The sequence below is a fragment of the Microtus oregoni genome, unplaced genomic scaffold (assembly GCF_018167655.1).
Source record: "Microtus oregoni isolate MIOR12 unplaced genomic scaffold, Mior012 000001F_ref0000356, whole genome shotgun sequence".
Classification (NCBI taxonomy): domain Eukaryota; kingdom Metazoa; phylum Chordata; class Mammalia; order Rodentia; family Cricetidae; genus Microtus; species Microtus oregoni.
The window spans coordinates 5,627,034-5,648,337 of record NW_024543060.1 but is presented as its reverse complement, the minus strand read 5'-3'; the positions used below and the strand labels follow the sequence as shown (position 1 = coordinate 5,648,337).

General features: G+C 50.0%; 1 protein-coding gene across 1 annotated transcript; it reads left to right on the top strand.

Moving 5' to 3' along the window:
- The first annotated feature begins 2,751 nt into the window (after positions 1 to 2,751).
- On the top strand, positions 2,752 to 19,639 carry LOC121462497 (L-gulonolactone oxidase). Its single transcript, XM_041674101.1, has 12 exons — positions 2,752 to 2,881; positions 3,799 to 3,900; positions 4,918 to 5,043; positions 6,541 to 6,635; positions 7,989 to 8,079; positions 10,367 to 10,552; positions 12,208 to 12,315; positions 14,802 to 14,878; positions 16,778 to 16,927; positions 17,080 to 17,244; positions 18,927 to 19,017; positions 19,471 to 19,639. The coding sequence occupies exons 1-12, from the start codon at positions 2,879 to 2,881 to the stop codon at positions 19,597 to 19,599; spliced, it is 1,323 nt and encodes a 440-aa protein (XP_041530035.1). The 5' UTR covers positions 2,752 to 2,878; the 3' UTR covers positions 19,600 to 19,639.
- Positions 19,640 to 21,304: the final 1,665 nt, after the last annotated feature.

The window sequence follows — 21,304 nt, the reverse complement described above, 5'->3', positions numbered from 1 at the left end:
TTTCCCATGAAGGGACCGTATTGAGCTATTCCTGCTATGGGCAAAAACCAAAAACATTTAAACAAAAATTAAGCAAACAAATACAAACTCTAAGTTCTGAGGTAACCAAGCGAGCTCATGTCTTGATGCTGGAGTCCCACGGGCCAGTCCTTGGAATTCACTCTGCTCCTCCAGAGCTCAGAGGCCAAAAAAAGGCTGAAGAGACCGGTGAGTTCCCACCAGTTCACCCAGAAGGGCAACAGCCCCACTGTGGCTCTGTGACCACTGACAAGGCTGGTCACCATTTGGCCCATCCCGCCAAGACCTGCCAAGATCTGTGGCAGAGAATTTTCTCTCTCCTTTTTCTTCCTTTTTTTTTTTTTTTTTTTGTTTCCTGAGAGGTTCCAAGCAAAACATTACTGTACTCCAGTTTGCAAAATAATTACACGGAATTTTTATCTTCTCTTGGATGGGCTATCCTTAGAACACTGTGGAGCTATAGCGCTGAATATTTTGCTCCTTTGGATCTTAATGGATATCTCTAATTGCACAACGGGCTTTGTCTCAAAGGACTGAGCAGAACTGCATCAGTTTCCACTCTCTCGCTTACAGTCTCGACCCCTTGGGTGAAAGAACCAAGTTTCCTAAACCTCATTTCTATTTGAAGGAAATTTTTCTTACCTTCCAGGGTCAGGTGTCCCGTGTTGAGGTGCCCACTGCGGTGATTCCCCTGCGGGCTTTACAGCAGGCAGGGAAAAGACAATTAGGGTTAGGTAAGAAACTTGGCTCAGCCCGTATGGCCCAGATTTTACTTTAGCCTTTACCCAAGCAAAATTTTGGAAAAGCGGGTTTTCAGATAACAATTAACTCAGTCCCAAGGACACAACTGTAGAAGACGTGTTTGTTTTTGTTTTGGGTTTTTTTGGTTTGTTTTGTTTTGTCTTGTTTTGTTTTGTTTATTTTGTTTTGTCTTGTTTTGTTTTGTTTGTTTTTCCAAACAGGATTTCTCTGTGTAGCTTTGGAGCCTGGAACTCTCTTTGTAGACCAGGCTGGCCTCAAATTTACAGAGATTTGCCAGCCTCTGACTCCCGAATGTTGGGATTAAAGGTGTGCACCACCACCGTCCTGCTTGAGGACGTGTTTACATTAAAGCTCTTTGCAAAGTACTGTGGCTTCACTGGTATAATGGGTTCCTGTGGACTGAGAAACAATATTCAGGGTAAGGGTCTAGGGAGCATGACTGAAGTAGACATAACACCTGTAGTGTCAGGATTAGTCTGGCCCTATGATAACACAGAAGTCACCAAGGGTTTTATTGTCCAAAAGCGATGCTCTAGATTTAGGGGGATGGGCCGGAGAGATGGCTCAGTGGTGAAAAGCTTTGGTTACTCTTCTAGAAGACCTGGATTTAATTCCCAGCACCCACATGGCAGCTCACAATTGTCTATAACTCCAGTTCCAGGGGATCCGACACCCTCACGCAGATGTACATGCAGATGAAACACCAAGGCACATAAAATAAAAATAATAAATAAATGACGGACGGTGGTGGCGCACGCCTTTAATCCCAGCACTCAGGAGGCAGAGGCAGGAGGATCTCTGTGAGTTCGAGGCCAGCCTGGTCTACAAGAGCTAGTTCCAGGACAGCTAGGACTGTTACACAGAAAAACCCTGTCTCGAAAAACCAAAAAAAAAGTAAAACCACTAATTCTGGGAAATTCAGCAGAGCCTGTCTCATCGGACAGAAAAGGATCCCCAGGTTGTGAACTACGCCATTCCTGGCACCCCAGAAAGAGCTGCAAAGCCCGTCATTTCCTTGCAGAGGCAAACTGTGGGGTTGACTTCCCTTGCTCCTAGTGCTTATCTGTGTGTAAGAGGCATTTTTGCCCTCCACACCAGACATTTAGTTCTCCAGCAATGAGCCCTTGGGCTCCAGGGCACAGCCTCACCTTCGTGGATAAGGGCCCTAATTTGGAGGGTGGTCTGTGCTAGGAGGTGGTGCTGTTCTTAGAATCCAAGATGCGCATGGTGGCCCACACCTTTAATCCCAGCACCTGTGGTGGAGGCAGGTGGATCTCTGAGTTCAAGGCCAGCCTGGTCTAAGGAGTGACTTCCAGGACAGTCAAGACCACACAGAGAAATCCTGTCTCCAAAAACAACCAAAGTAAATGAAAAGAATCCACGGTGGCTCTAAGGACAATGACTTATCTCCATGTCTTAGGGAAAGGAGAGACACAACGAGGGCAGGAGTCAGGCTCCCGTCCTGCCTTTAGTCATCTTGTGGGTCCAAGTGAGGGATCTGTGAGTTTTAACCCAAACAGCCTTTAAGGGTCTGCTTCAGTAGGATGCCAGTTAGACTCCAAATGCCCTAGACTACCATTCAGCAATCTCGTCCCACAACCATCATAGGTCAGCATGGAAGCGGGGAGCAGTTTCGGGGGGCTCAGTACCAGGGCTGCATAGGGACCTGGCTTTGAAGGGCCCGTTAGGCTGTGTCAAAGCCAGATACCTAGGCAGTCAGTCTTGTTCTGAGCCTAGGAGCGGGGATTGGTGTTTTTGGCTCTAAACCCCCAAGGCTGGGTGCAGAACTCAGGCTGTGGGTTTTAGGAGCACAGCAGCTGTGGTTGAATGTCTATCTTTCAGCCTTCCTGGGAGCATCCAGGCAGGGGGCAGGGCCTAGATACTATTTACAGGGATTGTCTGGATTTTGCAGGGGGAGGAGCCCACTCGGCACTGTTTACCTGCCGCGGGCCAAACGCATTGGTGACCAATCCACCAGTCCCATTCTGACTGGTAACACAGAGCTGAGGTTGAGTGACCACTGCCCCTACTGCCTAGGGCTTTGTTCGACCTTCCTGGGAACACTTCAAGTCATCTGACACCACAGACTACTGGAACCATGGTAGGAATGGCGGGGACCCATGATGCAGCTAGTAGATCAGGTCAGCTGTGTCCAGGCGGCACCTGTGTGAGTCAGGTGTGAGAGTGTGCGGATGGCAAGGTCAGGCCGAGGCTGGAGTCATGGGAGGGGCCATGGGGATCCTCCAAGTGCTCTTGGGGGAACTGTTGGGGCATTAAAAGAGGTAGAAAGCCTAGGTTGGACTCTTAACGCCTTCAATTGGGTCTCTGCAAATTTGGGAAAGACCCTTTCACCTCTCTGAGCCTTGATTTTTTGGCAGCTGAAAGAGGACTAATATCCTCTATTTGGTGACATTATTATAAGATCTAATAAGAGATGACATATAGAAGACCCAGCTATACAGTGTCTGACTGGCTATACAGAGGTGTGCAACTGGATTCCGATTCCCAGGCTGGAGGTCAAGAAGAAGATTTGCCATTTAGCCCCTGAGACACACCCTGCTAGAGAAGCCACGTCCCAGCCCTTGTCTCCTGGACCACCTCTTCCAGCTCTTTCTCTGCAGCCCCTGGCCTCCAGCACTCTTATCTGCTGAGCCATCAACACGCCTTGAGTAGGGAATGACCTGAGGTCTGGTTTATCAGGTTCCCTTGTTGTTTGACCCGAGCCATCCCCTTGGCCTCAGAAAGGGCCGAATTCCCTTCCGTCTGATCAGGAGGGAATCACAAGATAACACCAGGAAACCCTGAGTGGGACACCAGCTTCAGAGCAGCTGCCACCTGTTTGATCTTCCTAAGTGGCCCTGACCTAAGAACCTTGGCAATGAAAGGGAGCCGGGGCTCTGTGCTGTGGCTGCGTCCTCCCCTCTTTGTGTGTGGGATGTGGGGTTGGTGATGTGACAGCCTACAATTAGGGCAGAGTGGCTGCTCACCAGCTGAGACCTGGCTTTCTTCCTGGTACAGGTCCATGGATGCAAAGGGTTCCAGTTCCAAAACTGGGCAAAGACCTATGGCTGCAGCCCAGAGATGTATTACCAGCCCACATCAGTGGAGGAGGTCAGAGAGGTGGGTCCAACACCACATGGGCTGCCCAGTCTGCAGCCACAGTCCTGGCCCTGGAACAGAGGTCAGTGGGGGGGCTTCCTGGTCTAAGCCCACCACAGTCCCTAACTGCTGTCCCACTTAGGTAAACACTAAGCTCCTCTTCCTGTCCCTCCCCCCCCCCCCCCAGCCTTCAGGTCTGCCCAGCAGCCAGCTGTAATTTCGATGCCCACCACAAGGTGTGCACAACGATGTGCCAAAAGCAGCCATGTCTGTCTGTACTCCCATCTCAGACTTCTGCAATGAACTCCATGCAAACCCTTGTGCACGGGCATGCACACACATGTGCAGATATTCATGCATGCCTATGTGTGCATATGCATATGAATGTGTACATGCATATGCATATACATAGGTCTGCATGCATATGCATCTATCTGCACAAGATATACACACACACATATACATACATCTATACACAGACACACAAACAGACCTGTGCATAGATACCTGTTACAAACGCACATTTATGCATATATATGCATGTAGACCTGTGCATACATATGCACATATATATACATGGGGTTGAACACCTGTACATATATGCATGAGTGCTTGTGCACATATATAAACACATGCGTAGATACACACTTACACTCATATCTAAGATGACTTTCTAAGAAGAATCAGGGTTGCTGGGGAACCAGTGAAGGGATTGAGGGCTGTACCCTAAGAGATGAGAAAGAAGCACCAGGAATAGATGAGAAGCTGGAAAGCAAACTGACTTTGGTTGCAATGGAGGGATGAGGGAGGGAACCAGGAGTGTGCTTTTGGCATAGCTACCTAAGATGACAGTTTCTGAGATGTATTAGTCCCAGCTTACCTCGAAGCCCATCTCTCTGGCTCTCTGGAACCAGGCCGGGTCCACTAATGCCAAAGGTTCGCTCTTCAACTTCTTCCCACCCGCTGCAGACTACACCTGGCCCCAAGGAGCTCCTGGCTTCCTCTATGAGCAAGTCCTGACTGACCTTGTCTTGGCAGGTGCTGGCCCTGGCTCTGCAGCAGAACAAGAGAGTGAAGGTGGTGGGCGGTGGCCACTCCCCTTCAGACATCGCCTGCACTGATGGCTTCATGATCCACATGGGCAAGATGAACCGGGTTCTGCAGGTACTGGGGCCTGTGGCTCTTCTCCCCAGCTGTTCCTAAGCTGATAGCTTCAGCCTGTGTCCCAGACTCCATGCATGCTGTCCCAGTCTTGGCCTTAGTCCTCAGCCTCTTCCTGCTCTGGGTCCCCAGAGTGACACCCTGATCCCTGGCCGTCCTGAGCAACTGTCTGTCATGTGAGCCCTCCCTGGGCTTGCTCAGGCTACTTGTCAGGTCTGCCTGGCCTGGCCACAGAGAAGATGTCCATCCCTTCTCTTGTTGTAGTCTTCATTCCACCTCTTTCAAAGAGGTGAGGAGAAAGAGACTCTCAAAGAGTAGAATCACAGTGACTACTCCACAAGAACCCAAAGCGACATTGAACTAGGCTTACAAAGAGACATGAAGATCAGAGACAGGCAGTGACTTGCCTGTGGTCACACAGCAAACAACAGCAAAGCTAGACCCAGACTCAGAACTGCCACTAGCTTCCTATTGCAATATTGTCCATGCAGTTTGCCTACTAGGGACATGGGATCCCAGAAACATGTGCATAGGACTACAGTCCTCACCTGCCAGGACCGGCTCCCCTGAGCTGAATTCCACAGAATTCTCTCCCTTCCCCGCAGCCAGCTAGCGATGACCTAGGTTTCTATCCTGTGCCCGTATTTGCTCAGACTGGCAGGCTCTGTCTCTTAGCGAACAGCAGTCATGGCAGTAATTAACTCTGATTGCTAATTAGTGAGAACTGGACTTCAGCAATTGATTTTCCAAGCTCTGGGCCCTGGGTGGCTATACAAGCAAGCACTTCATGGTTGGGCTGGTGTGGATCCTCGTCCCAGCTCTGCCACCAACTTTTCTGTTTGCATGACCTTGGATCTTGGTATAGCCCCTGGCTGCCATCAGATCTCAGGATCCCACAGTTGGTGAGAGCATCCTGAGACTTTGTCCTCCAAATAGCATGACCAGGCCCTGTGGCAACAGACCCTGTCCACACCTTCCAAGTGAGGACAAAGTGAGGAGTGTGGGTGTGGCCCAGCCCCCATCCTAGCCCAAGAGTCCCAGGACAAAGCTCTTCGCTTCTCTGACTCTCGTTCCCTTTGCCTGTGAAAAGAGCAGTTGCACGGACATCCCTGAAGGCCTAAAGGGAGGCTCAGTCAAGAGTGTTTGCCCAGCATGTGCAAAGGCCCGGGATTCCACTTACAAAACTAAATAAAGAGCTGACTTTGTGAGACCAGAAGCAAGGGACTGAGGCGTGCATCTGTAATCCCTCTGCTTGGAAGGCTGCTACAAGAAGATTGCACCTTTGAGGCCAACCGGGGCTCCATAATAAGATTCTGTTTCAAAGACAGACTTTTCCTTAGTGTCCCAGCATTCTTGGGCTCAGTACCCCCATTCAGATTGAAAAGTGGCTCAAGCTGACCGCAGGCTAGGATAGCCATACTCACATTCCAGAGGGGTCTGACTGGGGACCAAGGGCCCGAATGTAGCCTAGCTCCTCCCAGCCTGTGCTGTTTCTGGCAGGTGGACACGAAGAAGAAGCAGGTGAAGGTAGAAGCTGGTATCCTCCTGGCTGACCTGCATCTACAGCTGGACAAGCATGGCTTGGCCATGTCCAAGTAAGAGCCCCTCCTCTGGCCCACACTGGGCCAGAGCTGCCTCTCCCCTCCTTGCTCTGGGCCCCCACACTCAAGGATCTGGCAGTGAGACAGTCACACTTCTTGGGGTGTACCCCTTCCTCAGAGCTCTGCCCTTCCCACTTGGGGTGGTTTACTCGTCATGCCCCATGAGTTAAGAGGGGGGAGTTTTGAGCATTGGTCAATGGTCTTGAACCAGGATAAGGCAACTGAGGATTGAGTCTTTCCAAAAATTGGCAATTTACAGCTACAGAGCCCAATACACAAAGACAGGTAAAACAGCCCTGGGAGGGACAGAAAAACAAGGTGGCCCTTCATGCCGTGGCCTTCTGGTCCTTCTATCCAAATGCCTTTGTCCTTGTTCACCTTAGTCCTAGGGTTGCCATCAGCACAGCAGTTGAAGGCAGCTAACAGGGTAACTCTGAGAAAGTACCGCCAGATGTCTGAACAGTGGTGTAGAAATCTCACTGCAACTGGAATTAACTCTGTGGAAATCTGGGGTTGATCTTCAGGTGTTGATCTTCAGGTGTTGGGGTCGGCTCACCTCACCTTCCTAGCACAGGTCCCACAATTCTATACTATGGAAACCCTTGTCCCCACCTCTCTCCCAAGGTCAGGGTGGCTAGGGTATTTATAGGGTGATCACCATGCATAGGCCATGTTTAGGCTCTGGAGAAGTAAAGACAAAGGAAACCCAGACCCACCTAACAGGAGCTCCAGCAAGCGGGGGTAGATACAGACACTAACCAGTATTGTACAGGAAGGAGGATCAACAGCAGTGACATGTTGAGGGGACCGAAAGACTTCAGGGCTCCCTAAGTTCAGCATGACTCATTCCGGGCCTGGACCCCGAGTCAAAAGGAGCTTAGCTAGCTTTCTCCTAGAGCCCTGAGGAAGTTGTGTAGGTTCCAAGTAGGACGGGTGTCTGGGCCCTCTCCCCTTCCTTCCCTTCCAGCTCAGGGAGACTCACCTACCTAGACCTTGCTGGGATAGCTGTGTGTTTGGAACCAGAGAGGTACCCGAGTCTTAGTGAATTGGGAGCAGGGGAGTCTCAGCAGAACCTGTGGTTCTGCTTAGAGAAGATGCCTTTGGTAGGCAGGGAAAGGGCTACAGAGACCTCAAAGGCTATATAGTCAAGCCTCCCTGCAAACAGGCCCATGCCCCAACCTGCTCATCTGCTGGTCATGGAGGTTACCACAAGCTAGGCCGTCGAAGGGGAATGGGGGATTCTCAGGGAGGAAGAGGGTCTTCTGTCCCAGAGAGCATGGATGCATCTGGGGCTCCCTGAGAAGTCTGACTGCTCTCTGTCTCCCTTCCTCCACCTGCTGAGCACAGTCTAGGAGCAGTGTCCGATGTGACGATTGCTGGCGTCATTGGGTCTGGCACACATAACACGGGGATCAAGCATGGCATCCTGGCCACCCAGGTGAGTCTGTCCCCTAGGTCCATGACAGGTTAGATCCATCTCCGCGTGGGCCTGAGACACTTGAAAGTGCCTCCAGAAATGCCGCTTCCTTCCCTAAACCTTACCAGGCCTGAAGGAGCCCCAGGTTTGTCACGGCCTTAGCCATCCCAAGGGACACTCTCATCCCCACCCCTGTACATCCTCATAGGCAGCACAGGGCAAAGGGCACCAATTCCTATGGAAGTTATAACCAGGAGCCAGGCGGGGGATGGGACTGCCCAGGGTAGCAGTGGAGGTAGGGCCTGCAAAAGCATAGGGGTAACCTGTGGCAGAATCTGTCTGTCCTTCATTTAAAAAAAATGTATTTTAATCCATCTCTCCCTGGGTCTGTGTACACTGGTAGGGTCCCTAGCTTCTGGGTACATTGCTGTCAAAATCCTCAGTCAAAACGAAGATAGCCCAACCCACAGGGAGAGGACACAGTGTGAAGGTCATGAGTTAGCACTCATTGAATGGTGTCTGGCCAAATGGCAGTTCAGAGCTACCTGCCTCAGGAATGGCCTTTCTGAAACCAAACACTTTCAACTCTCCACACTGTCAACTTGAAGTCCTTCATGGCCATTGCCTTCTCAAAGCCGGGCTTACTGCCCTAGGGGCCCAGTGGTCCCTGGGGATATAGGCAGCACTCCCAAGAGATGAGCCCAGTGTATCACTGTCTAGGACTGATGTCAAGATGGTCATGTCAGTTGCTCCGCGCTGGTTGTCAGGGTGTAAAACTAATTTAAGGGAGTCACTCACTAAAACACACATCGGATTTATTGGTTACTTTTCTTTGGAAGCCCACTGAGCAGGCCTGTAACTAAAGAGGTGGGGCTTGTTCTGCATCACAGTCATGCAGATGACGACGATATTGGTTGTTTTTTGATACCATAACAGTGTCTGAGAAAAATGCACTTCAAGAAGGAAAGGTATATTTTTATTCGGTGGGTTTAGAGGACCGTTAAGACCCAGGAAAGCTGTTTGCTACACAGCAGCTAGGAACCAGGGATGGCAAAAGAAGGGACCGAGGGCAGGAGAGGTCCTTCCAGGGCACAACCCCTGTAGTATATTTCTTCCAGTTAGACCCAACTCTTGACTTTTTCACAACCTCCATCAAACTAATAGTCAACCCGTGGATCACTGAGGTCAAATCTATCATGATTTAATGGCTTCCTCCAGACCCATCAACTGGCAACCAAGACTTTAACACATGCACCTATGGGGGGCATTTCAGATTCAAGGTAAAGGGGTGGCCAGCTCTCGTATTACATCGGCTTACAGTGGGAGGTTAGTCCCAGGCTTCACGCTTGATCCTCCTACCTTCCTAGGTAGCGATGGCTGCCACCTGTTAAGGTCACAGGAGTGACTAATTCAGAGCCCCACCCTGCACAGGCCTTCAGATGCTCGTGAAGCATCTCTCACGCGTCTGCTCTTCTCAAGGCTCTGAATCTCCAACGGTGCAACAAATAGCGAGATGCCACCCTGTCCCCACAGCTGGCCACGGTGTCCCATTTCTGTCAGTTCCTCCTCTCTGCTCTCAGGTCACTGTTAATCAGATTAGTTCAGCTGTAGCTGTCCTCTCTCCCTGAGCAACCAACCACCAACTGCGCGTGTCAGAAGCGATTTCCATCCAAATGAGCAGGTAGCAGAGAAGGACCTCGATAGCCATGAGAGAAAGCCCTTTCTGCAAGTGGGGACCCCCTCAGTTTGCAACCAAAGGCCTCAACACTCACAGAAACCCAAACTTTCTAGTCAGGTGAGGCTAAGCAGGAGAATGCATTTCCTGGGGTGGGAGGAGTCCTCTGTTGACTCCACACGGCCAGGTAAGGCTGTTGGGATCTCAATCCACTGTCTCATCTGAGGGTACACATGTGCTCACTCAGCCTTGTGAAGCACATCTCCTGGGGATCTGTGTCTTCAGGCAGCAGAGTATCACCAGGCCGTGGAGGTTAGCTGCTTCTTGCCTGTGAGGTCACAGAATGATGGAGGAGAGGCCAGGCCAGCAGGGTCCCATGTGACGTCACATGACAATGTACTCCACACTCCTCCTGAGAGTTGAGTGCTGATGCCGGGTTCAGCATTCCTCTCACCCATTTCTCCCTCAGTTCCCAGAATGCCCTCTCAGGTAGTATAAGACACCTAGCTAGGGAGCTGTGTGGCTGGCCATGGTGGCTCCTGGGAGTAAGTGCTGCCTGGTCTCTGTTGTACAAGTCTGAAAGCTGCGTGGTTCTGAGCGGGCTATTAAGAGTGACACTTATTCCTCTGCCAGGTGGTGGCCTTGACCCTGATGACGGCTGACGGGACAATTCTGGAATGCTCCGAGTCAAGCAACGTGGATGTGTTCCAGGCTGCCCGGGTGCACCTGGGCTGTCTGGGCATCATCCTCACCGTGTCTCTGCAGTGCGTGCCCCAGTTCCACCTACAGGAGACCTCCTTCCCTTCAACCCTCAAGGAGGTACTAGCCTTCTGCTCTCCACTGCCCAGCCTCAGAAAACAAATGGAGGGCCCAATCAGGGGTCCTCGCCCTCTGACAGTTCCCGTGGACCTCTGGTGTCCTGAGGGAGAGGGATTTTCATTTCACACACATACCCTTTCTTTCTTGGCCCAAGAGAGACTGGTCAGAAACATGATGAACTTTAAGACCCAGAAGAGCCTCAGGACTTACTGACCTGTAGGTGTGAAAGGGGTTTGAGCAGAGATCTGCCCCAGGAAAACATGAGGACTAGCTGTTCTCAGGCACTGACTGGCACCTGTCCTATGGGGGACATGCCAGGACTCCATTACCATGGAAGACACCACAGGCTAAGATCTGGGCCCAGTCTCTAAACATGGTCACATCCTAAGGAGCAAAGGTCAGTTAGGGAATCAGCATAGGAATCTAGTAGACACAGGTCAGGCAGTGGCAGAGAACGTCAAACCCTGGGAAACTGATCAATGAGAGGGTCCGTCACCCCGCAAAAGGGGGCTTTTGTGAAAGAGGAGCCTTTGAAGGCTGTGCATTTGACTGACGAGAGAGCCCAGAGGGGTTAGCTAGTGAGGAGAGGTGGGGTTCCCAAAGCAGCAGGGAATGGGTGTCCACAGCATGCTGCAGGGAATCAGATCAATCCCAGGAGGCCATCGTTGACCTCCATGAGAACAGCTGCAGAGAGGCTCCTACAGGTGAAGGAGAAAAGGACCATCGTAGGCTAGGAAAGGATGTGTATGTAGCTAGGACCATGTTCCAGCAGAGAGGTTGTAATCTTGCATGCTACATTGTTAAATCTTTTGTCCTGCTTCCAAGTCCAGCTAGAATGTACTGATGCTTAATCTGGAGCTTTTGACCAACAGACAGCTTTAGCTGTCCTGGAACTCACTCTATACATCAGGTTGACCTCAAACCCACAGAAATCCACCTACCTCTGCCTCCTGAGTGCGGGGATTAAACACATGTGCTACCACACCCAGCTCCTATTTGGTAATATTAAGACAATTTCAGTATTTTCCTTCAATTTGAAATAAACCAAAACATGCCCAGGTCTGGACTTGGGTTTATTGACTTCTCTCTGTGACTGAGAGCCTCTTCCTGTACCAGTTTCTTTTGCATGGTGGTCACCAATGTGTGCTAGGCACATGTTAAAGGAGGAAGCTCACAGTTTCAGGGCGTTCTGCCCATCACAGCAGGGAGAGCACAGTAGACAGCAGGACGCAGAGGAAGTGGGGTACAGGTAGGGACCAGTTATGCCTTAGCTCTGACCTTCCGATAATATCTTCATATTATGAATCCATCAATAGCTTGGCTTGGGCAGGTGGTGGTGGTGGTGGCAGCAGCTCACACCTTTAATCCCAGCACTCAGGAGGCAAAAGCAGGCAGATCTCTGAGTTTGAGGCCAGCCTGGTCTACAAGACAAATTATAGAACAGCCAGTATTATTAGAAAACCTGTCTCAAAAAAAACTAAAAAAAAAAAAAACAGAAAAGAGCCTGACTCATTGATTTGGTAGAGTCAGCACGATCTAATTATCTCTCAAGACACTCGCCTAGACCCACTCAGGGGGCTTCACTAATCCAGGTGTTTCTCAATCAAATCAAGTTGACAGTCAAGATCATCTCCCCTACTTCCCTCTTGTGCCAGGTCCTGGACAACCTAGACAGCCACCTGAAGAAGTCAGAATACTTCCGCTTCCTCTGGTTTCCCCACAGTGAGAATGTCAGCGTCATCTACCAAGACCACACCAATAAGGTAAGCGCAGTGCGGGCCCAACCTGGCCTAGCATCCCGGAGCAGGGGGCTGCTGGTTACTAGCGTACTCACTGTCCATCCTCACCGCATCCCGCACACCCTCCCTATCTATCCCAAGGTAGCTGACATTTGTTGTCCTGACGCCTAGGGAAATGGGCTTGTCATTGAACACAAAGAGAAGAAGAGACAGGTGAAGGTGGGAAGGAAGGTGGCTAAGATGGGGTCCGGCATGTCAAAACCTAGATGTGGGAGAGAGACAGAAAGAACTGAAGTACATGAAGGAGCAGACAGGATGGATGAGTGTGAGACAGCCGGCCTGGCCCACAGGATCCTTCCTTCTCTAACACTTCCGCTCTTCCACTTCAGTTGAAGAAAAAGCGTATTTTGTCTCCTTTAGTCACAGCCTTGCAGATATGGGGCTTCTTAGCAGAAGGAAAGAAATGCAGCAGGCTTTCTTTAGGGCCACCAACCAGCTCCCAAATCATGACGCGGAGACTTATTATTCATTATGAATACTCACATCTTATGCTTGTCCCACTAGCTCTTATTAAAAACTGAAACTAACCTGTCTCTCCTCTTCTACATTTTGCCTCAGCTTTTCTACTTTCCCTTCATTCTGTATGTCCTACTCCGTGACTGACTAGCCCCGGGCTTCTCCTTTGTCTTCCTGGTCTTCTCCTCCGCTCGAGTCTAGCTTCCTCCTCCTACTTTTTCTCTGTGCCTGCCAGCCCCGTCTATCCCTCTACTGCCTAGCTATTGGCTGTTCAGCTTTATATCAGACCAATCAGGTACCTTAGGCAGGCAAGGTAAAACAGAAACACATCTTTACATAATGAAACAGATGCAGCATAAACAAATGTAACACACCTTTACCCAGTTAAATAGTCTGTCACATAAACAAATATAACACATCTTTACCTAGTTAAAGTAATAGTCTATTCCACAACAAACAAAGCCATCACTTACCAGCTGAGGTGTTGTTAGCTCAGTTAATAAAGTGCTTGCCATGCAAGCATGAGGACCCATGTTTGCAGCATCCCCAGCATCCAGAAAAAATAAATATAAAGAGGCTTTGGGTGGTAGCACACACCTGTATCTCTACTGGGGAAGTAGAGATGGGAGGAATCCTGCGGCTCAGTGGCCAGTCAGTCTAGCTACTGGGTAAGCTCCAGGTTCAGTGTGAGACTGTCTCAAGAAATTAAGATGGAGAGACTAAAGAAGATGCTCAGTATTGGCTTCTGGCCTGCACAGGTGCACAGGTACACATATAAACACACACAAAATGAACCTTTAAAATGCCATAATTTAAAAATGAATGTCAGTGGTGTCCAAATCCTCCTGTGTGTAGGGGACAGTACGGGGTTTGTGAAGGTGACTGCTGAACACCTGGATCACAGGATCTCCAGGAAAGACAGCGACTGTTAAGCCTGGCCTGATGACCTGAGCTCAAGTCCTGGGATCCACATGGTGGAAATTAACTTTGCCATGGAGAAAAAGGGCTCCCAATTGTTCTGGTCATCTCACTTTCCTCCCTCCTCCTCTAACATTAATCCCTCCTGGGACATGTCTTCTACAGTTGGTTGTTTTTCACTCTTCTTACTCTTTGCTCTTATGGGGAGGGGCTGCCTGCCACCCAGCTCCCAAATAAATCACAAGGAGGCTAATTCTTTCTTATGAATGCCCTGCCCAAGCTTGGCTTGTTTTGTTTCTAGCCAGCTTTTCTTAATTTAAATTATCCCTTCTACCTCTTGATTGGGCTTTTTCCTTTTCTTCTGTATATATTACTTTCACCCTTACTCCACGTCTGGCTGGGCGGCTGGCCCCTGGTGTCCCCTCTCCTTTTTCTTTTTTTTTTCTTTTTTTTTTTTTTTTTGGTTTTTTGTTTTTTGAGACAGGGTTTCTCTCTGTAACTTTCCTGGCTGTGCTGGAACTCACTTTGTATACCAGGCTGGCCATGAACTCACTGAGATCTGCCTGCCTCTGCATCCCAAGTGCTAGCATTAAAGGCATGCACTGCCTGGCTTCTCCTTCTTTTCCTTGTTCCTTTATCTTTTCTTCCCAAATTTCTCCTCCTATTTATTCTCTCCACCTGCCATCCCCACCGATCTTTGGTCTTGCCTACCTATTGGCTGTTCAGCTCTTTATTAGACCAATACAGTGTTTTAGACAGGCAATTAACACAGCTTACCTCCTCTGGTGTGCGGGCATACATCGAGGCAGAATGTTGTAAACATAATAAATAAATAAATCTAAAAAAAAGAATTAAACAAATGTCACATAAAAGACTGCAAGATATCTTTGCATCATTGAACAAATATTCCACAGCATATTGCAAGATATCTTTGCATCACTGAACAAGTATTCCACAGCATAAACAAATGTAACACATCTTAAAATAATATTCCACAACATTCTTCTAATGGAACATCATGATAAACAAGTCAGAAGTTGAGCCCTGGTGCCTAGCTCTAATACTTATCCTTCCAGCCCCCCTCCTCTGCATCTAGCTGGTTTTGGGACTGTGCCATCGGACTCTACCTATTGGAATTCGTGCTCTGGATCAGGTAGGAATGCCACGGGACTTCTATCCCATCTTTTGTATGCTGTGGAGGACACAGGCCACGAGAAGAGCCCCTGCCTTTACACCTGCAAACTGGGTCTGCCTCCTGGGTCTAGGGCTATGATTTCAGCCCTGGCTACACACTGGATTCACATAGAGAGCTTGGGTGCATTCTAAGGACAACAAAAGTCAGGATTTGAAGGAGAGTAAGGCACCCTGGGAGCTGGGAGCCTGTGGACTGGGAAAGGCAAGGGGAATATGGGACTGGAGGAGAGGGTTGAGTCCACATGAGCAGTGCCTGTAACAAGTCAGCAGGAGTAGAGGAAAAGTGGTGGATGGGTGGTTTGGCAGATGTATGTATGGATGGATGGATAGATGGATGGATGGATGGTTTGGTGGGTGGGTGGATGGATGAATTGGTGGTTTGGTGGATGGGCAGTCTGGTGGATGGATGGGTGAGTGGGTGGGTGAATGGGTGGATGGATGATGAGCAGTTTGGATGGATGGATGGTTTGGTGGATCAACAAATATGAATGGATGGATGGATGGATGGATGGATGGATAATTTGGTGGATGGATGGATGGATGGATTGGTAGATGGGAGGTTTGGTGGATGGATAGACAGTTTGGATGAATGGATGGATGGATGGATGGTTTGGTGGGTGGGTGGATAGATGGATGGATGGATGGATGGATGGATGGATGGATGGACTGATGGTTTGGTGGGCGGTGGATGGATAAATAGGCAGTTTGGATTGATGAATGGGCATTTTGGTGGATGGATGGACAGATGGATGGGCAATTTGGATGGATGGATGGATGGATGGATGGATGGATGGATGGATGGATGATGGATGGATAATTTGGATGGATGGATGGATGGATGGATGGATGGGTGGTCTGGTGGGTGAGTGGATTCTGAGCATCAGTGTTTTGTTGCTGTGACAACACACCTGAGAATGTCATCTTAAAGGAAGGGAGGCTTATTTAGGCTCATGAGTTCAGAGGTCCCAGTCCATGATCATTGATGTCCCTGCTGTGGGGCTGAGGCAGAGACTCATGGTGAGGACTGACCATCTCACAGCAGGCAGGAAGCAGAGAAAGGAAAGGTCGGTGGGTAGATACACATTCAGAGGCACACTCCTAGTGACCTAATTCCTCCCACCTGAGCCCTATCTCCTGAGAGACCACACAACTGAGAACTCCCTGATGGTGTGTCAACTCACTAAGAAGGCAGCACCCACCTCGTGATCTAATTGTTTCTTGAATGCACCACCAGCCAAAGAGCAATCCAGCGTGCATGTGCGCGCGTGTGTGTGTGTGTGTGTGTGTGTGTGTGTGTGTGTGTGTGTAGATCTTGAAAACAATGGCATGGTGAACTTTCTAGAGCCAAAAGCTGAGAGGCAGTTGTGTCTTGGCCCAGGAAGCACTGAGCTCTCTTTCTATAGTCCCCCGGGGAACTCCCAGCATTGTGTCTAGGGACAAGTGTCTAGCCCAAGACCCTCTCCCAAGACACTGGCCCCTTTTAGCTGCTTTCTCTTGGCAGCATTGAATCACGGTTCCCAGGGTGTAGATGGAGAGCGAACAGCACATTCTTTATGGAACTAAACCTGGCAGGCACCTGCCAAAATTAAAACCACACTCCGCCTTGACCTGGCTATCCCATAAGGCTTTGAGACATAGAACTCTGTTTTTGCGTGGTATGAAGTGACAAGATCCTGCACATAGTCTTAAGGGCTGGTGGTAGGAGACCAACACCATACTGGCTCAACCTGTATCCAGCAAGGCCACTAGGAGAGTAGAAGTGAGGAGTGAGGGCCTGGTGTGGAAAGAGCTCAGCCCACAGCTGACACACAGTAATTGCTCACACACACACTCCACCTCTCTGCCCTGTCCCTTCCAGCACCTATTGGCCATTCCTCGTGGGCTGGATCAACCGCTTCTTCTTCTGGCTGCTGTTCAGCCACAAGAAGAAGAGCAGCAACCTCAGCCACAAGATCTTCACCTATGAGTGTCGCTTCAAGCAGCATGTCCAAGACTGGGCCATCCCCAGGTAGGGCACGCCCCCAGGCCTACTATGAAAAGCAGGACCCTCTAGAGCTGGGAGTCCCTATTGCCTGGGCTGAAAATCCCCAGAAGCCCTGTATGGAGCCATGGAAGGGGACTGGGGCAGTGCCTTCTTACTCTGGGGTCTCTCCTGGGCAGGGAGAAGACCAAGGAGGCCCTGCTGGAGCTGAAGGCCATGCTGGAGGCCCACCCCCATGTGGTAGCCCACTTCCCCGTGGAGGTGCGCTTCACCAGAGGTGATGAGATCCTGCTGAGCCCCTGCTTCCAGAGAGACAGCTGCTACATGAACATCATCATGTACAGGTGACAGGGCCCTGCAGGGCGTGGGGTAGAGGGAGCTGTCCCCTCATGTAAAGGGATTCCTCTCCTCCCTCAGTCTTCTCATGCCCGTTTCTGAGGCCATCTTCTCTACCAGGAGATTGCAGTGATTTTAGCTGCAGGAAGTGGCATCTCACTCCTTCGAGTTCTTCTTATACTACTCCCTCCCTGTAGACTCTTGGGCTATGTACCACTTCCAGCCTGGGCTTCATCCCTGTATTCTAGCACCAACAGTGAGTTAACACTGAACATTTATGAGGACTATGTGATGGAAAAGAGCAATCCATCCCAGCTCAGGTGCCCAAGTCGGTAAGCTTTCTGCTGGCCTGGCAGCCGTGCTATACTGAGACCAGTTCTGAAGCTGGTTTAAGTTCAGTCAGTGGGGGAGACATTAACCTGATGTTGGGATGTATCTGTAATCGCAGTGACTGAACCCAAGCCCACGGCTGACCTCTCTTTTCAGCCAACAGGAGACATGTGGAGGAATTTGTCCTTCCTGGTTCCTTGCTAAGATGTATTCCTCGTCTGCCACCCACCTACCTCCTGCCCTGCTTCCTCCACAGGCCTTCGCTGGCTTTGCCAAAGAGTGGTCCTGATCTTTCTAGGGTCTTCCTTCCCCATGTAAAAGGTCCCCAATCATTTCAAAGCCAGGGACAACTGATGTCACAGTTCTTAGGGAGCCACAAGAGCTCTGAATGGCACAGTGAAGGAATGGTAGTCTATCTAGTTCAGAGAGGACATGGCTATGGCGATGCTCATGGGGTGCTCTTGCTGTCTGTATGTCTCCTTTCCTCGCTCCTTGAGTTCAAACGCAGAAGTGAGAGTTGCCAGGAATGCATCTGAAGGTGCGTGTTCGATGCTAGCACTGAAGTCAGCTTTGGGGACCAGTCACTTTGGGGCTGTGTTGCTGGGCAGGAGACATTCATTAGGTTACATGGCCATGCTTTCCAGACATGGATGAGGTCGTCCAGGGATTCCAAAGCACTAGCTGTGTGTGTGTGTGTGTGTGTGTGTGTGTGTGTGTGTGTGTGTGTGTGTGTGAGAGAGAGTGTGTGATGTGTATGGGTATTGTATATGACTGGTGTGTATGGGTGCTGCACAAAGATCATGTGAATTATGTAAATCATGTGTGAATACTGGCTGTGTGACTACTATGTGTGTTTAAGTATTGTGTGTAAGTATTGTAGATGTGAATACTATATGTGTGCGATACCATTAGCAATTTTGTCACAATGAATGTCACCCCGTGCAAACCTGGCTGGCATGCCCTCTGCACACCCCTGCTGTGGTCAGACTTTCTGCCTGTACATTACACTGTCTCTCTTTGATACTATGGTAGCTAACCTGTGTAAAGCAAAGGCCAGGCAGGATAGAAGAAAATTTTCAGCTCCATTACCTTAGGGTCTCTGGCCAAGAGTAAACTCACAGTCATATCCAGGTACCAGCTGTTGAATACACAAAGGGGACAAAGTTTTGGGGATCCCTTGGGGATGCGCCATGAGCAGAAGCCTTCAGGTGCTTGCCCTGTCTGTGCTGTCCTGCAGGGAGGGCCAGTCGGAACTCCAGTCACCTGCCGGATTAGGGCAGGCTGCTGGGAATGCACCAGAGGCAAGAGAGGCACCTCATGAGACAGGGAAGGCTGGCTAACCATCTTTTCTCTGCCCTAGGCCCTATGGCAAGGATGTGCCTCGGCTGGACTACTGGCAGGCTTATGAGACCATCATGAAGAAGTTTGGAGGCAGGCCCCACTGGGCAAAGGTAACTCTTCGGCACCCGTCGCCACGGGGCTGCTGCTATGCGCTTTGCTTCCACCAGAGGGCGCCGCTCCTCTCCATTACTCTGAGCTAGTAAAGGGGCCCTTGGGGATTTTCATAGAAACTTCCTTCACTTTATAGGATTTTCCTGTGGCGCTTGTGAACGGGATAAGGATCTGTGTGTCCATTTAACTGATAGGAAAGAGAAGACCTGTGCGATGGTGGGACCAGAGCCAGGACCTCCATGGTGTTATGGGATGAGGGGACCAGTGATGAATTCTAAATTCCTTCAGCTTTACTTTCCAGACCCCTTTCTTTCTGTCTGGAAGTCTGTACTGTGTGCAGAAGGTGGGGGAGCAGTGTCATAAGGCTCGGAGACGTTGGGTCCTGGCCTGTATGTAGCGTAGCCTGCCAGCTCTGTTAAGACGAAGTCTACTGCGTCTGCTTGCTTCCACAGGCCCACAATTGCACCAGGAAGGACTTTGAGAAAATGTACCCCGCCTTTCGAAAGTTCTGTGACATCCGCGAGAAGCTGGACCCCACTGGAATGTTCTTGAATCCGTACCTGGAGAAGGTGTTCTACTAAAACAGGAGTAGCAGAAGCCACCCTCACCCCTCACGGTCCTGCGACCTTTGGGGGGGGGGGGGGGATAGAACAGGGACCCACAGGCACAGTGGGGGCCGACCTCCTCTCCTGACCACACAGAAGGGCTGGGCTCGGGGTGGGGCCTCTCTGCTCCTTTCTCCACCATCGTCAAAGCACCCCAGGCAAGAGGCTGCCTCTCACTCAAGTTCCTGTTGCACACCCGTGAATACCACAGGCTGGGGATTTGGTCATTCCTAGGCTCTGTCAGCCAGGTGCAGTGAGTTTCCTGAGGCCTGAAGTTCCCCAGCCCTCTCCAGAAGGAATCCCTTAGGGAGAGTTTTAGCACAGGGCTGGCATGGAGCATCCTCTGCATTCTTTTATGTTTAAAAGCTCTTCTGGATGCCCAGAGACTGTCTGGTCCTGGGCAAACCATCTTCCAGACAGGTCCCGCTGGCCTGCCGTGCCTGGCCCCAGCTCACAGTGCCTCTTTCAGCGTTCCTCACCTCTTCTGTGTGTTTCTCTCCCATCGCCTCAGAGACAGGTCTTAAAAGCAGGGGTCTCACCATGGTTTTCCCTGGGTACTGTTCTCACCTTCCCCTTCACAAGGGTGATTTCAGTTTGCTCTGTGACCTTTCTAGAGTGTTCCTTGGAGAACCAAGATTCTCCAGCTGCTTTGTAAAAATTAAAAGACTCTGAAGATATTGTTCTGCCTTGAGAAGTTTATATTAATTCTTTATCTCGTAAAGAGCTAAAGTGCAAAACGTACTTACCAACGGAACCGCCAGATCAGCAAAGGGGCAAAGGACTCCGGTAGACGATTCTCTACCGCAAATGCACACAGGCCACCGAACGCGTAAAAAGTCATTCAGCATCCCTGTCAATATGGAGGCCATGGCCTGACACTCTTAGTATCAACAATAACGCATAGTTTAATGTAGAAGCATGCTTTAAATACTATAGTTTTAAAATTATTTTTTAATTTATTTTTTTTATTTCATTTTCCATTTCAACCACAGTTCTCCTCCCCACTCCTCCTCCCTCCCCGACCCCCCACCTCCCTTCCAGACCACCCTCCATTTACTCCTCATGACAGGTAAGGGCTCTGATGGGGAGTCAACAGAACCTGGCACATTAAGTCCGGGCAGGACCAAGCCCCTCCCCGCTGCATGGCATCCCACCACAGGAAATGGACTCCAACAAGTTAGCTCATGCACCAGGGATAGATCCTGGTCCTACTGCCAGGGGCCCCTCTGATAGTCCAAGCTTCGATTTTTTTAACTTGATTGCCTATTTCTCGTGTGTGAGCTTCGTAGATGATAGTGCCAAGTTGACCAGCCAAAAGGTTAAACAGGCCTATTAGGGGAAATTTGGGGGCTGTAGAGTCCACCCTAACTCCAGCCAGAGTTTTCAGCCCTCAGAGTGGCCTTGACAACTGAGATCACCCGCACCTAAGTCCAACATTGCTATTGAGGTATCCACTGGTTGTTTTTCTCTCGAAGCCTCTAGAAAGGATTGGAGGGACCAACGAGAGTAAATGTGGGGCTGGAGAGAGATGACTCAAGAATTTAACAGCGTACACTGATCTTATATCAGACCCTAGTTTAATCCCCAGCACATGGTCAAAGAGACTTATGAGCACCAATAGCTCTAGCTCCCTCTTCTGGACACTGGGTAGCTGCACTCGTGTGAAAATACACACATGTAT